General features: G+C 40.7%; 1 protein-coding gene across 1 annotated transcript in view; it reads left to right on the plus strand.

The window, feature by feature from the left end:
* The window catches only part of LOC126386604 (protein phosphatase 1 regulatory subunit 1A-like), a 46,945-nt gene that overhangs the window by 6,419 nt on the left and 24,969 nt on the right, over window positions 1–15,557 (plus strand). The window contains exon 2 of the mRNA XM_050039031.1: window positions 11,021–11,081. Coding sequence (XP_049894988.1) covers window positions 11,021–11,081 — 61 coding nt within the window. The remainder of the gene's footprint in view (window positions 1–11,020; window positions 11,082–15,557) is intronic.

The raw sequence follows: 15,557 nt of genomic DNA on the forward strand, positions 1-15,557 counted from the left end.
GCTGCATCAAAAGTGTCTCAGCCTGTTCAGCCTCTCTGCGCCATTGATCAGCGTCAGCTGCTGCAAAAGACCCCGACCCGTGCACTGTGACCTGATGTAATAACGTTGCAATGTCATCAATTAAATTCAATCGTCTTTGTTTCATATATTTTCTCACAGGTACCCGATCATATACTCTTCAGAATTTAAAACAAACGATCAAATAACCCATTTGGTACGGTAAAATGACCAACTATGTGCAGGCTACATTGTTTCACCCCTTGTCAATAGGGGGGCTCTCCTACCTCCAGCTTTATGTTTCACAGGCATCAGAATTGTATTGATCTTCTCAGCTATCTCTCAGCAAGACACTGAACAAGCATATGTCTCAAAATGTCAAACTATTTCTTGTACAATACTCAGTAGAGGCCAATAAAAGCTTTGAAAAGATCGGGGAATATGATAGAGGAACTGTACGTGTTGTAGACCACTCAAGTGTTTGCCAGTCTTTGTGCTGGGCTAACTGGCTGCCGGACGTAGCCATTAATTCAACAGACAGATATGAATCTGACATCAACCTTCTCCTCTAACTCTTGGCTATGCCCCAAATGTCAAACTACTGCTTTAACTCTGTATGATGTCTACATTATATTCATATCACGTACACACACTAATGAATCCATTACTGCCAGACTGACGCAGCAGTCTGACGAGTGAGGTCGCCATGTTAACAGCAGGTTGTTGTCTCACATTAAGGTTGTAAACAGAGCATACTTGACAGCTGGTTTACCTCTACATTAAATTCATCTTTGCTTGTTTAGAATAACAAGTGACAATGTTGTTTACAGAAAAAATAAACACTAAAACTTTTCCAGCAACAACAGACAATTCATATTGAGCTAATTAATATCCTCTATTATTTAGATAAAGAGAACACTATATTCATAGATGAGGGCAATTTAGTCCTTGGTGAGATGATGAATCGTGACATTTTGAGGTGATCTGTTATTACAGACATTACAAGGCTGACAATTTCCTCCCACGTATTCCCCATGTTGATGTGTCAGACCATCTTTGTCCTTGAGTGAGAACATAACTATTACTCAGGATTGCCTCAGGAGGGCCATTTTCCAAGAAGAAATTCTGCAGGACCTGCAGTAGATTATATTTATTATCACACCATGCATATCGCTCTTGCACATTAAGGCAATCATGACCTGTTAAACTGAAATATATGGTTTTAACCAGGACATAGTGCTTTTGGCCATTTGCTAAACACCTCCCCAGAGTAGTGATTGTCCAGTCATGTCATAGCAACTGTTACTAGGCATAGCTGGCCTGTCAAGCTTTGGATTTCTTTTCTTTTCTGTTAATTCAGCCTGTTTTCATTCTGAAGTTGTCAAAAATCACTGCTTGGTCACTGATTTCTGCGTCAGACACCAATGAAAAAAGGCTCTTCTATCGCGCCGGTATGACTGCCAGGCAATGGCAGTTTATAAAGCTGCAGGACAGTGTCAGTTTGAAACACCACTCGACAACAACGTAATTTAAGGTGCTGGAAAGTCCCCATTGGGTGGGCGGGATTGGTGGTGGATGTGTCCAACAAACACTGGACTTTCACCCAGGAGCCAAGTGTTCCCTTCCTGTATGAATGTAGCATCACCAATAGCATATATGCTGTGGTATTTCTTTAATGTGTTTAAGTTTGTCCTGGATGTTCATATAAGTTTAGGTAACAACTGTAGATCTGTGCTGCTCTTTATTGTGTTAGGGAAGTTGGTCAGTGTTACCCGAGGTAGTTTAACATTGTCAAATACATCGGTTTGTCCTCATCCTCTCAGCCTTTTCTCTTATAATATATAAGATAAAATGAAAATAAAAAAAGAAACTCATTTTTACTTGTATTGCCTTAAAATTGATAATTTGTGCTCAACAAATCTCGCCAGGGTAAAAAATACATTGCCTTTAAATATTGCATGTTTTGAGAGTTTGTAAGTGTGTGTGTGTCTGTAGTAATTCGTAACATATAGTACAGTATTAAACTACAGTACTAAACTTATCAGCTTTAACGGGAAGAAAAATTGTTCCTTCATGATTTTTGACAATGTGTTATGGAAATATTTCTCCCAGTTGCTTCAGATAATTGCCCAACAGCCTGTGTAAATGATGCCCGCCACAATAGATATTTTTTCCAGTAATGAATGAATTCAAACAAGTTTTCAAGAAGACTTAAATCACCCTGTATGTATATGCTCAGGCCTTACTTAAAACCACAATCAATTCACCTATGTTATGCCAAAGTTGCCTTTTATCTTGATGTGTTTTGACTATCCCTTGGTTACCTAGAAATTAGCATTTAATTCAATGCAAATATTTATTTTCTCTTAGGTTTAAATTAACTACTAATGATAATTAGACCTCCGCTCTTTGTCTGTGGTGCTAAAATATGTGCCAAAATTGACTCAATGAAAGGTGTTCTCACTGCTCTCTCTTAGTCTTGCATCATTTGCAAACATTAGGCATTGTGAATGTGAAAGAGAGCTGTTTATCTGTTAAAACAGTTGTCAGTAGCACAGCAGGTCCTTGACATCATGTCATACTGCCATACCTTGGTTTTTGCTGAAAAAACACTCCAGTTCTAAAGTTAAAAGTGAAAACAGGCTACAGTTTGAAAACATGAACAAGTATGTAAGCTAAGCAGCCAAACAGGGTTATGTGAGAGCAAAAGAAAGTCTTGAAACTGTGTCAAGGTCAGTCTTTCAGCATAGTAAGTAATCACCAAGTTCATATCTAAGACCAATTTCTTGCTTTAAAATGAGTCAGCTGTAAAAATGAAAAAGACAAATAGAGATACACTTTTTAACCAACTCATAGAGGTTTTGTTAGCTTAATTAGCTTGCTAGCTAACTGTTAAGTGAGAAGAACCGACAGTTGACAGCAAGAAATGAGAAGCCAGTGTTTGTGTTTTTCCGTCTGAGATCAAGGACCCACTAATTCAATTGCCAGTTCCTTTACACAGTTGGTGTCTTTGCCAGTCGAGGCACAAGTACAGACACTCAAACATGTTCACAGCTGCTGCAGTAACAGGCCCCAGCAGATAAAGTCTGTGCTGCCTTCACTGAAAACATAATGTTTAGCCCTTATTGCTACTAAGTTATATTTTATTATAAACTGCTGCTATTCATTGTGATTCGCAACAAAAATCTATTATTACAGCAATGAAATTACAGCTTGTATGCAGCATCTAACTCCTGCTCCCAGTGCAGCTGGTTGTATGATATGCAGTGAGAGATGATGATAAGAGGGGTGTTACAGGGGGGGAAAGACAAAGGATTGATATAAAGTGAGAGGGAGGCAGAGGACTGAAGAAACTGAGATAAAAGAATGTGGAAGTCAGTGATCTGGGTTTTTTAGTGTCCTGTGAATACAGTAATTTCCTCCATTCAGAGACAAACGAGACCACAGTTGGAGACACTGTGAGGATTCATAATGGCTGAGGCTGGTTTTAGCCCGAACAATACCGAGACCATATTTCAAATGACAGGATGAGAAATCACATTAATTATGTCTGTGCATCGTACCAAATCTCTGACAGGCCAGTGCTGCCTCGGCCCACCCAATAACAAGGTGTGGGGGAAAGTTTCTCTTTAACCTTTTATTCCAGCAGCAATCTACTGGGTGTGAATGCCCTTTTTTCTGATTCATGGCGCTGACTGGTGCAAACACATTGTTCTGCTGAAGGTCACAGGGCAACTCTGATAGCGCAAGTATTACAAAACTACCACTGACTTTTCTCAAAGGGAAATCAGGGTTAAGAGGTGAAGGCTTTACACCTCAGAATTTCCCTGAGTACATTGTGAACTGTAAACCTTTTTTCCATCTCTGTCACCTCAATTAGTTATGACTTTGGTTGTGCCACGATAAGACAAGAGTTCACAAGTTCAGAGCTGCGTCATACCTGAACAATAGCTGTAGCTCCTCCAAACCTCTTCATTCACGTACACTGAAATTTAAATGTCTTTATGTGAAAGGACAGTGGACATACAATGCAAGGACAAAATCCAACAAAAAACTGCACATTACGTCACATTAATTTCCTGTTTATTCATGTATTTAATTTAACCTAATTTATTAACCTGTGTCACGTCCTAAGATCCTAAGCTCAAAAAACACACCTGTCCTTGTTTTATCAGCTTGATAGTTCATGACTTGTCCTAATTTTATTAGTCGTTTAAAAGCATGACTGTGAAATGTAGCCATATTTCAAAAGACTCCAGCTGAAAAATATGGGTGGATACAATGGATGTTTATATACTCTAAATCTGTGTGTTGACAGTAGCTTTACACAGCAATATCCTCCCACCTTCCAAATATGTCCATTTAAAATTTCTGTTTGCTCATAAGAGGTCTATAAGGTGTTAGAGCAAACATATGTTTATCTCTGTGTAGGATGACAAACATTTCTTTGTCTATAAATTACTTCATGAAAACAAAATGAAAATAGAGAGTCAAAGTGAAACAGGAACTTCTGTGTTCTGTTCCAAAAGCAAGAAAATCTCATTTAATATGCAAGTGAGACAAGAGGATTATGTCGAGAGGTTTCAGTTAGTTCAGGCACATCAGTAATAACAGCAGGACAGAGAAGAGCAAATGCTGTAGAAGTTTTAAGACAGCAGATTCAAAGTATCCTCATACACCAGTTTGTATGACATCTAAGGAATTAGCGTCCTACGAGTGATGTTACCTAACATAACATTACTACACTTAGGTTTAGGAAAAGAAACATGGTGACGACGTACCTTGAAGTAACTCAGCGTTCACTTCGTTTCACACAGCTCTGAACTCCAGTCTCCTGGGGAAAGTTCTCTTTTAGAAAGTCCTGTGTTTTGTGACCCATCCACCACCCCAACCTACTTCCCTCTTTACTCCATCAGTGCATTGGTCACATGATCGCAGCCTTCCTGATTACTTGGGTTATACAAGAATTATTGGCTCAGGATTGCTCGCAAAGTAACTGTTGTTTATCTTGTTAAAATCACCAATGTATCAGTATCTAATAGTGAGTGCAGTAGTGATGCTGATTTGTCTTAGAATATTGAAAGCAGTTTTAACCCCCCTTTTTAACTGTGTCCGCACCGCAAGAGCTAGAAACAATTGCAGTTCTTAGAGCGCCATTTGAGGATCTTTTTAGCTCCTATTTCAGAGTTGATAATCTCCCAGCATGAGAGGAACCATGAGTGACATAATTGTACAGTGATTGGTCACATAGATGAGCCAGTACAGCACCGTCAACTGCCTTTAAAAAAAAAAAAAGAAAAACATGTTAGCTGTGAAAGAGCAGACAACACACAACTCAAACATCAATAAAAAGAGATGACAGCAAACACGTACAATTGGACTGACAGTGCAGTCCAGTCTTCACTGAGCATAAATGTGATTGGGAACTACAACGTGATTTGTCAAAGTATAAGAATCCTCGATTGCCAGCTTACACCACCTCAGTGTTCCTCTTGGCTTTGTAAACCCAAACAGAAAAAAAAGCCTTTGAAGGTCTCTTACTCTTGGGGGAGCTCCCAGTGGGCAGTTCTTCTAAGGGAGAACTGTTTGGCCTGAAAACACTTCATGTCAACTAAACAGAGTGTTAATTATGAAAAGAACTTTGTCCCTGCTGTCTCTTGACCTGACCTATATTTTCCAGCCAAGGGTATTTTGCCCGCTGCCCCCACTCAAGAATATCAGGCATGCATGGCTCTTCCTGCCCACCCATCACTTTGGAAGGCTGTTTTTGTTCGCTGTTGTGAGAAGTGACACAAGTGCATTTTAAACGGACTGTGGGTTGAAAGGCAGGCACGGTGGTTTGAGGGGTGAGCCTGTCCAGTAAGCGGTGGTATTTGTGTGAGCGAAGGATCAGGGAGTTTGCTCTGCTGCCGGGTGAGGAGAATAACAATGACTCTGGGCATAATCAGTTCTACACAGCCATGGCTCGTTGTGCTTTAATGTGGGCCGGGAGGGGGATTTTCTGGAAAGGCAACAAAACACACACAATACTAAAATATTACTACATGGATTTATAGTATACACAAGAGTCTAAATAAAACTTGATTTCTATTTCAGTTTTTAAAACCCAAGCCCCAGTGAGCTTCACGGAAATATACAGAAAGCATCAAGTAAAGATAAACAGAGCCTGGTACAAAACTCCTGCAGGAGAAGTCAATAAATACAGTTTGATGTGATTCAAAACTTTGCACTGATAACTCTGACCTGAGCTGCAGAGGGTGACTGCTCAATAACCTGGAACCCAGGAGTGCCAAACACAATCATCTGTAGTCTCAAACTGTGATTGTGATACCACTTTGCTCAGAGGACCAGTAGTGTGACAGACTTAAAGAGCTGCATAGAGCCTTTTGAACTTTCAGATCTTTTACTTAAAGCAGAAGGGAAACTGGAAGGGCTTTTCCATTGGCACTTCTGGCGACATGGAATTGATTTGCATTTTCATTACCAGATTAAGTGTACCAAGTTGTGCTAAATCGCACCCAAGATAGGTCATTTCTGGAGTTGGGACAAGGTGCGCCTGACAGCCTTCAAGCAGGTTTCGGTGTTGTCAGATGGGCTTTGTTATCGTTCATCATTCAGCGTCAGCATTCTGTGAAGATTCAGCGACATGTTTGATGCCTTCACTTTGACACCTCTGACCTGCCTGCCTCATCTGATTCCTGATAAGTGCCTCAGCCCTCTGTCCTTGAACTCGTGAACCTTTCCGTGTCCTTGGTTGCTGTTTGACTCTAGCTGCTTGGCATTTCCGTCCCATGATGACGCTACAGTATGAGTGTTCCAGTATGCTTACCTGTGGTTCCTGGTGGTCCAGAGATTTTCACCATGTCGCCACACCCACCATTGTGTGTGCTCTTGGGAGTATTCACCACCTGGCTTCTCGACACTCTGCCCGGCCTCGACCAACCATCTGCCTGCTCCCTTCTGGTTCGTCTGTTTGGATTGTATATTCAACTGATTCCAAATTTTCTGCCTCTTTGACCATGTCCCCTGCCTGCTCCTCCACGGTATTGTTGCCGGCTGCTGAACTAAACTGTGTTTGCTGTTGGGCTATCGTCCCTGCTCACTCGCCTGCCTTTCAGCCTAGTTCGGCTTGCCAAACCAGCCGGGCTGCCAGTCTTTGTGGAGAGACTTTGTCGGAGGGTTGAACTGTATTGTTTGCTGCCCTGCTCTGTACCGGCTGAGCTGTGACAGTAACCATCACTACATATTGTCCTTGATTTTCTGTGGGTCCATTGGATCCTATTACAGCAGCCTTAACTGAAGAAAGTTTTGAATCAGTCATTCACTGATTTCAGCATGATGCTTATGTAAAAGTAACTAGATTTGTAAAATCACCATTTCTCAAAGATACTTTAAGATGTTATCCGTGTAACAGTAATTTAGTTCAATCCACAGATTGCATGGCTCAAGTTTGAGTGCTGCATCCAGATTACTTGTGATTGCATTTTGCTTCCCCAGTATAAGACATTTATTTATCTGTTGAAAAAGTGGGACCTCTGCTAAACCAGGAAAATAAACGGTTACACTCCAACATGCAGGCGAAGACAAGAACAGTGGAGGATACTTAATCTCATCTTGATTGCTTGTTCCAGGTATTTGGCAAAGATAAATCGACTGTATATGGAAGAATTGTTCTTTTTTTGCCCAGTTCCAGCTAACGTCCTGGGGATACATTTGTATTTACTCCACACACTGCACTGTATGTGGGCAGATGCAGGTGCAAATGTAGCTTGAGCAATTGAGCATTGGATTGCTATCCAGTGACATGAAACACAATTTTATGCAAGGAGAAATCTACCTGTATCTGTGTTTATGTCGGCGTAGACACAGACATTGCTGTGAGAACATACAGATACAGAAAGGACGGTAGCAATGCCACGGAAAGGTGACATTGAATAGTTGACATGCTTCTCTTGGAAAAACATGAAAAGACATCTCTGCCTGCTTGGTAAAGAAAAGAAAAGTCACTCAATACCTCTTCTTATTCACACACATCCTTCTTGTATACTCCACGTCTGTGCTCTGAAAGGTAATGGATGATAAAACATCTTAAATTCTGAATACGCAATTAGACTTTGCTACTGAGATACTACTGACTGCTCATTTTTCAGTACTGCACATCATTTCTGCAGTTACATCTGTATTTTTTACTCAGCAGAGTCTAAAGTGATGTCTTGTGCCTCCAACCATTTTGTGTTATTTAACAATTTCCTCACGTGTTCTTTTGAGCACAGCAAAGCCTCAAAGTCAAACCTGCACATTGGATCCAAGGGCAATGATTTACTTCCTGATTCTCCTTTGTGACTTTATTTCTACCTTCAGCTTTGCATGCACCTGCATTAAAAAGGATAACTACCTTTTTTTCTTTCCATTGTAGAATCACAGCACGCTTAGATCTTCAATCTTTTAGTTTCTCATCTGGATAAGAAAGAGTTTTGCTGCTAGCTGATTTAAACTGCCTCAGAAAATACAGTGTGATGCTGCACTGTGCAGGCTGGGGTTAAGCTGTATGGCTGACTGGAAAAGACTACACAGCTTTGTAAGTGCACAAGCAGCATTTAGAAAAGATGCATGGAGGACTGGAGCCCGCATGCCCTCTAGCATTAGTCAGCAACCCTGTCAGCTATGTGTGAGGAGTGCATTAGTGTTTGTCTCTCTCGCTCTCTGTGGCTGTGTGTGTGTGTGTGTGTGTGTGTGTGTGTGCAATTGACTCCCTATTTAAATTCTACATCACAGCCCTTTTTAGGTTTATGGAGCGATAAAATGGAAAAGTAATCACCTGATTCTGGAGGCAAAATAAAATTAATCACTGTGGCCTCCCTCAAAAATCTTTGGTCCCAAAATTCTGGAGATATAAATGCAGAACTGATGCATATGCATATGCACTGGTGCGTATTTCACTGCAAAACTAGCCATCAGCCCTGGGATAGAAATACATTTTAGATCGTGGGTGCAGCACTTACAGGCAGTAATAATGCAAGCGTGCTCAGGGGGAACACTTGGCCTTTGAGCAGAAAATCCAGCACACTGCTCTTGCTCAGCTTCACAATTTATTAGTACACACTAATGTTTTGGTCCGCCTGGACCTTTGTCAGGAGCGTTCAACACCATTATTTCTAACATTGAATTTAAAAAGAAACTGCCCCAACCATTTCACAGGTGTGAGGGAATTAAACAACTGTAGGTGTTATTGTTATCAAAAATGTTGACCTTATGAATGAACACATCGGCCTTGCAGCTTTCATAAATCATTTAAAATTTTCAGCATTGTATATTCTTATGCCATGTATCATAAACAAGCTGCAGTTTTGTTGAAAATTGACATTAATAGATGTCAAGTTAATATTTTTGGATAGTTCTTTCGGCCAACACAGGGCATGGTGACACACAGTGCTGACTGGGTGTTTTGGGACACACACACACACACACACAATTTATTGCACGGGTGCAATATAAATTCGAATTTACTGCTGCTGCTCACAGTCAAGAGGGTTACCTATTTTTTTGGCTGGACCAAAGAGGCGAGGCCAGCCATATTAATGTGAAAGTCTGGCCATGAGTGAGTGACTGAGTGAGTGTGATGAAGTTACACCATTGGTCGGAGTGAGTGATGTGATGTGATGTGATGTGATGCTGTTTCCCTATCTCTTGAAACGAATAGGTGCTGACAGGCTGACAGAGCCGTGGACGCTGACAGTCCTGTATTATTGTATTCCTTATTTTATGTAACCAGTTTAGCATGATTGTATGGGGAAAGTAGCAAGCTTGCTAGCTAACTAGACAGCCACCTGTTGGCGAAATGGCGGTTTTTGACAGAGGAAAGAGAGGATCACTTCATCAGTTAGTCTGAGGAACTGCCATGTGTTTGACACAAGCCTTGCATTTATTTAAACATTACTAACTATCATGTGTTGCAATGTCAAAGTAGGTGCTGCCACTGTTATGAGAAGTAAGTGGAAGTAAGATACTGATTGAAATTAAAGTGAATATTACGTTCTAAAATGTCGGAACAGGTGCTGCTGCAATAACAATAGAGGGGAGAGGAGGGTTGTGTTAAATCGAGGGAATATGAGCTCGATCAGCGGGTACAGCTCCAGAGAAAGGACGCCTCCTCTGCTGTGTGACTTTGTCTAAGTGTACTGTTCTTTATTTTAACATGAGTTTTGGGTTGGGCTGCAACAACGAGGACAGCTCGTGCCTGCTCTGTTTAGCAAAAAGTTTCAGATTAGAAGTATTCTAATACACAGACACAACACACTCTTATGAATGGATACTAATGGATACCTCTGCCTGTTACTGTAGCAGTTAAAAATAACAGAGGTTATGCATTGCAGCTCTAATTTTCAGAGAGCTTTCTAGCAGCAGCTCTGCAGTAGGCTTGGACTGTCCAACTCCTGCACAGCTCAGTGAAATGTGCAATACTTTCATGTATTATCCCAGAATGGTCCATAGCTGCCACACTCTGCTAGTCATGAGCCAAGAAGCAAGTAGGTGGTGGCAGGCTGCCCTGCTGATCTTACTGCACAGCACTGTGAGATGCAGTGTAGCTCTCAACCAGCTCAGACATCTTCACAGACAACCAAACCCAAAATATGGATCACACTGCTTGTGTTATGAGCTGCCATGCATCATGAGAGAAACTCAGTGCTGAGTTGGTCACAAGACCGGTACTGAGGGAGCAGGGCTAGGCTCTCCTTGATTGGCTGAGTAATGAGAATGTGCAAATATCAGCCTACTGCTTAGCATCTTAATTGGTTAAGACAGCTAGAGGTCAACGTCTGTGTGAAATTACAGCCTGGAAGTGACTGAGATTTATCAGTCAACACTCTAAATTAAAGATCTCCAAGAACAGATGTTTAAATGGAGGGTTTAAGGTGATTTTTCGCTTCAAAAGCTTCATAATGTGATTTACTGTCATAGCAGCAAACATTTGCTATAGAACATGTTTTTATCACTTAAAAATGAGACTGCTCTACTTTTTCAGATCAGAAGACGCAGACCCACACCTGCAACTTTAGTGGCATCCAGTGATCAATCATCACCTGGTAAGACACTGAAACATAAACACACGCACACACATGTACAGGCTATTTATATCACTTGTGAGGCCATTTTATTGATTTGTATTCACTGTCTTGAGGCTGCAGCACAGTGGTGCAGTGGTTAGCATTGTCGCTTCACAGCAAGAGGGTTCCTGATTCAAACCAAGGGTGGGGGGACAGCTGGGATAGACTTCAGCCCCCCGTGACCCCCAACAGGATAAGCTGTTATCGAAAATGAATGAATTAATGTTTTGAAGCCCACCCTAAAATTCACAGGTAATTACCAGCCAGGACAAATTTTGCTGGTATTGCTTTTACGTCGTGAGTGTGTGTGTGTGTGTGTGTGTGTGTGTGTGTCACCATGGCAAAATGTGGTTCTGGTGACTGGCACGGGAACTACCACAGAAGCTGTTTTATATTTTCCAGGGGTTTATATTTCTATCTGTGGATAGATATTGCCACAGAATAGTGTCACGACCATGCAAGATGCACACAAAAAACTTTACAGCCAAGTAGTTAAGATCAAAATGAAGGCTGAGTTTAACGATGGCCATGGTCTGAGCAAGGACATGGGAAATAGGGGGTAGGAAGTAAGGAAGGGGCCATTGCTCCCCTCCGACTTTACGCCCCTAGTCCAAAAGTGCTTATGTGACATTTACCCACCTAAAAGAATACATGGAAAACGATCAGTGAATTGCCTTCAGTGGTGTTACTGGTATTAGGTGCTAACTCCCAACTTAAGAATGCAGCGCAAGCAGTGCAGTGATCTGTTTCCTTTAATACTCACAATAGAAATGCATGAAATTGAGTGGTGGTGTCTGTAGACATGCTAAATAAAGTGCATACATATAATAACACATAAGTAAGTGGGCAGTTACATATAAAAATCCTCTTTGCCACATTTGGTCTCGTATTCGCCATCTGAAAAAAGGATATGAGAACAGTTTTTACTGATTTACAACACAATATGATAAAATTATAATATAGTGAAATTACCAGTTACATTGCAAAAGTTCATAGAATTGTGATTTTCTGTAGTTCAGGGTTACTAGGATCTAGATTATGTCCATTATTGCATGCGGGCCCAATGGGATAGGAAAGTTTAACCAATAGCTAGTAGCCATTTTGAAAAATGGTTGCCACAACCATTAGGGTCCGAGTTTGTGATGGCCCAATATCCAGTTTAGTTCCCCATATATCTATTAACACATCTGCCAGATTTGGTGCTTCTACCACAAAATGAGCAGTTGTTCTGAAATATTGAGCCATGCTGCCCCACTTTTTGGATGAAGTGCAGAGCTGATTTTTTTTTTTAAAAAGTTGGAGCTTGGCCTCACCTCCCACTCCATTCTGCTCCAATTTTGCTTTGGTACTGCTCACACCATGAGTTCAAAGCATGCCCAACCCAGAATGCATCTGTGTAATGCACACATGAACTGTTTTTCTGTCAAAAAAATTGGTTGCTGCAAGCTCAACAATGGAGTTTACAAAGTACTTTCAAAAGGAATCCGAGTGGAGCAGGGTGAAATCTGAGTTGAGCGCAGAGCAATATTGAGCCGAGCGGCCTGGAGCAGGGGAGCTGATAGAACGAACAGCTTTGTAAGTAAGGAAGTGAAATTCTCACCACTGCACTCTGCTCACATCTATAAAAAATGATTGGTAACACAACAAAAATAAGACCCAAGTTGTAATAAACCAGAATTGTCTTTTAACAATGACTGCTACATGCCTAAACTCAGCCAACCTAAACACTAAAATAAATGCCTAACCTTGGAGGGACCACTTTTGTTATGGGAGTGAGTGCCCACAATGTGACTTTGTCAGTTGCTTTTTCCCCCACAGTGTGATTAATGCAGTTACGTAGGCCCACACACACTAACAAGCTGCCTAAGCCACATGTCTTACACTGTACCTGGCATTTCATTTCCTTATTTTGATTGCTGTGATGCAGCATCTCAAGTCTATTATGCACCAAATGAGTGTTCCTGCTGCATTAGAGCAACAAAAACAGCCGTGTGTGTAACCTCTCGTGGGATCTCAATGATCAAACACAACAGCGCTCCTCTGGAGAGTTATCATCTTCTATGAGTCATCCAGCGGCTCCCTGCTTCCCTCCTCTGCCTCTGCTGTACTTCGGTGTATGAGTGTGTAATGTGACCCAAATTAAAAGATGATCAGCTGGGAATAAAGGGCGGCGAGTGTAATGTTCTCCAGGTGAGAGAACGGAGGGTGGTATTCTCTGTTTTGTATGAATAAATGAAGAGCTGATGCGTCATTGAGGAGAGCAGCAGAGACGGCCATTGTTACATTGTTTAAGTCACTGCATTTTATCACTGAGAGTCGATGCAATTAGTGTTTTATCTTGAAAACAACAGTCTCTCTAATTGGGTGTGATTGAAAATTGGTGTCTTTTGCTTGTGATCTGTTTGCTTAATGTGTGTGTGTGTGTGTGTGTGTGTGTGTATGTGTGTGTGTCTCCGTGTGATTACATGTGTTTGATTCAGTAATTGGACACTGAGCATGTGGAGTGTCTCAGAGTCAACCTTGATCTCTGAATGAAAGTGAAGAGAAAACCCTCAACAATCCGCCCTGCTTTGTAGATCAGAGACAAGGAGAGACTCGAGAGGCAATCAAGTAGAGAAATGTGAGGAAACAACTAGAAGAAACTGAGATACTGTATAAAAGATGACAGGAAAAGAGGAAGTGTATTCTGTGTTGAATAATATATTATCTTGTTACCTGTTATTTTTCAGTCATAATTATTTTACATGAGTTTTAAACTTGCTTTGATTTTGTTTTTGTTTCTTTACTTGTATAGCTCTCTGACTCTATAAATTAAGAACAAAAACATACAAAAAAATGACATAAAAAGAAAAGTCTTTGAACTTAATTCAGATTTGATTTCAGTTTCATGACAGAACAGATGAAGAGTGTGAAAGTGCCTTTGGATAAAAGCAATACCTGCAATATTTTTGGAAAAATGTCATGGAACAGACCTCAACGGTCCAGTGTGAAAGATTTAGGGGGAAATATTGGCAGAAATGAAATGCAACAAAATAAGTATGTTTTCTTTAATGTATAATTACCTTGAAATAAGAATCGTTGTGTATTTGTTACCTTAGAATGAGGCATTTATATCTACATAGGAAGCAAGTCCTCGTCGACCATGTTTCTACAGTAGCCCAGAACGGGATAACCAAACAGTGGCTCTAGATAGGGCTACTTGTGTTTTCATGTTGGCCATCGTAGTTAGCAGCCTCTGTAGGGCGAGCGGCATTGGCAAAATTGCTCTCTTCAGTGTTTTTACCTGTTTAAATCACCTGGTTTGTTTGTTTTAGAGAGGAAGAGACCTCTGCAGATAATTTGGCTCGTGGGAAAAACCTCCCCAACAATGAATGCCGAAGGAATTCTGACTGGGAGAGGTTTGAGCTGGTTGCAACCTACAGTCCTCACCAATAGATGCCATTAAATCTTACTCACTGGACCTTTGGACAAACACTTTTTGTAACTTGTCACTGGACAAGGCAATCAAATTAGTTTGTCCTCGTCAGGGTGGTGACAGTGTTTGGGTGCTAAAACGTATATTAGAGAAGAGCTGTGGGATTTGTTTAATTTTAATGGATTGGTATTCTAAGCAACTATAAGGAACTTTAATTTTTTGATGATTTTGGCGACCCCTGTGGACAAAAGTGGTAGTGTTTCCATGAGAGCCACAGCCTTGTGAACTTCTGCATTTGTTATGGAAGCGAGTGAAAGAAAGATGTAACTTAATTTTAAAACTATTTTTCTTTTTTAAACAGCTGTTTACACATAGTGATATGGAGATGTAGGTATTTGTGGGTATGTGAGATCAATAATTCTAATATGATGATGGTTTAAGCCACCAACATAAACTCATATGTTGATGTTAAAACATGTCTCATTATGTATTTTATAAATAAAATACATATTACATACCTGTCAGTGAGGAAGAGGGCCAGTTCAGGGTCGGTTTTGAATTCTTTCGAATCCCACAAATATCTGCATCTCTGCTCTATCACTACCACTTTTAGTTGTTTCTTTTTGTTGTTGTTGTTTTTTCAATCAATTCTTTTCTTTTTCTCCTTTTCTTTCCCCTGCCTCAGTATCAACCACAACCACAAAACACAACATCAAAAATAACATTGTCTACAGAAAAATCTCCTCCCGCTGCCGTTTAACTGGCTAACATACTACTTACTGCAAAACTTTGACTGGGAAAATGTTAACATATGCTCCTCTGGTCTGTGTGCTGTAAATTATTTCATCTAATTACGCGGGGAATCTGTGCCGGTGACAGGCATTTAGAATAACTCTACAGAAATAGCCAATCTTCTCACTGATGGTCTTGTTGGTGTATGTAGGTCATATAGAGGCTTCAGTGTTAATTTGAGACTGTTTCACACTCCTTGTAGTTGCAATAATCTCACGCCCAGCGGCATCTCACTGTGAGTGTGTCCT

This window comes from Epinephelus moara, chromosome 24 (assembly GCF_006386435.1).
Source record: "Epinephelus moara isolate mb chromosome 24, YSFRI_EMoa_1.0, whole genome shotgun sequence".
Taxonomy (NCBI): Eukaryota; Metazoa; Chordata; class Actinopteri; order Perciformes; family Serranidae; genus Epinephelus; species Epinephelus moara.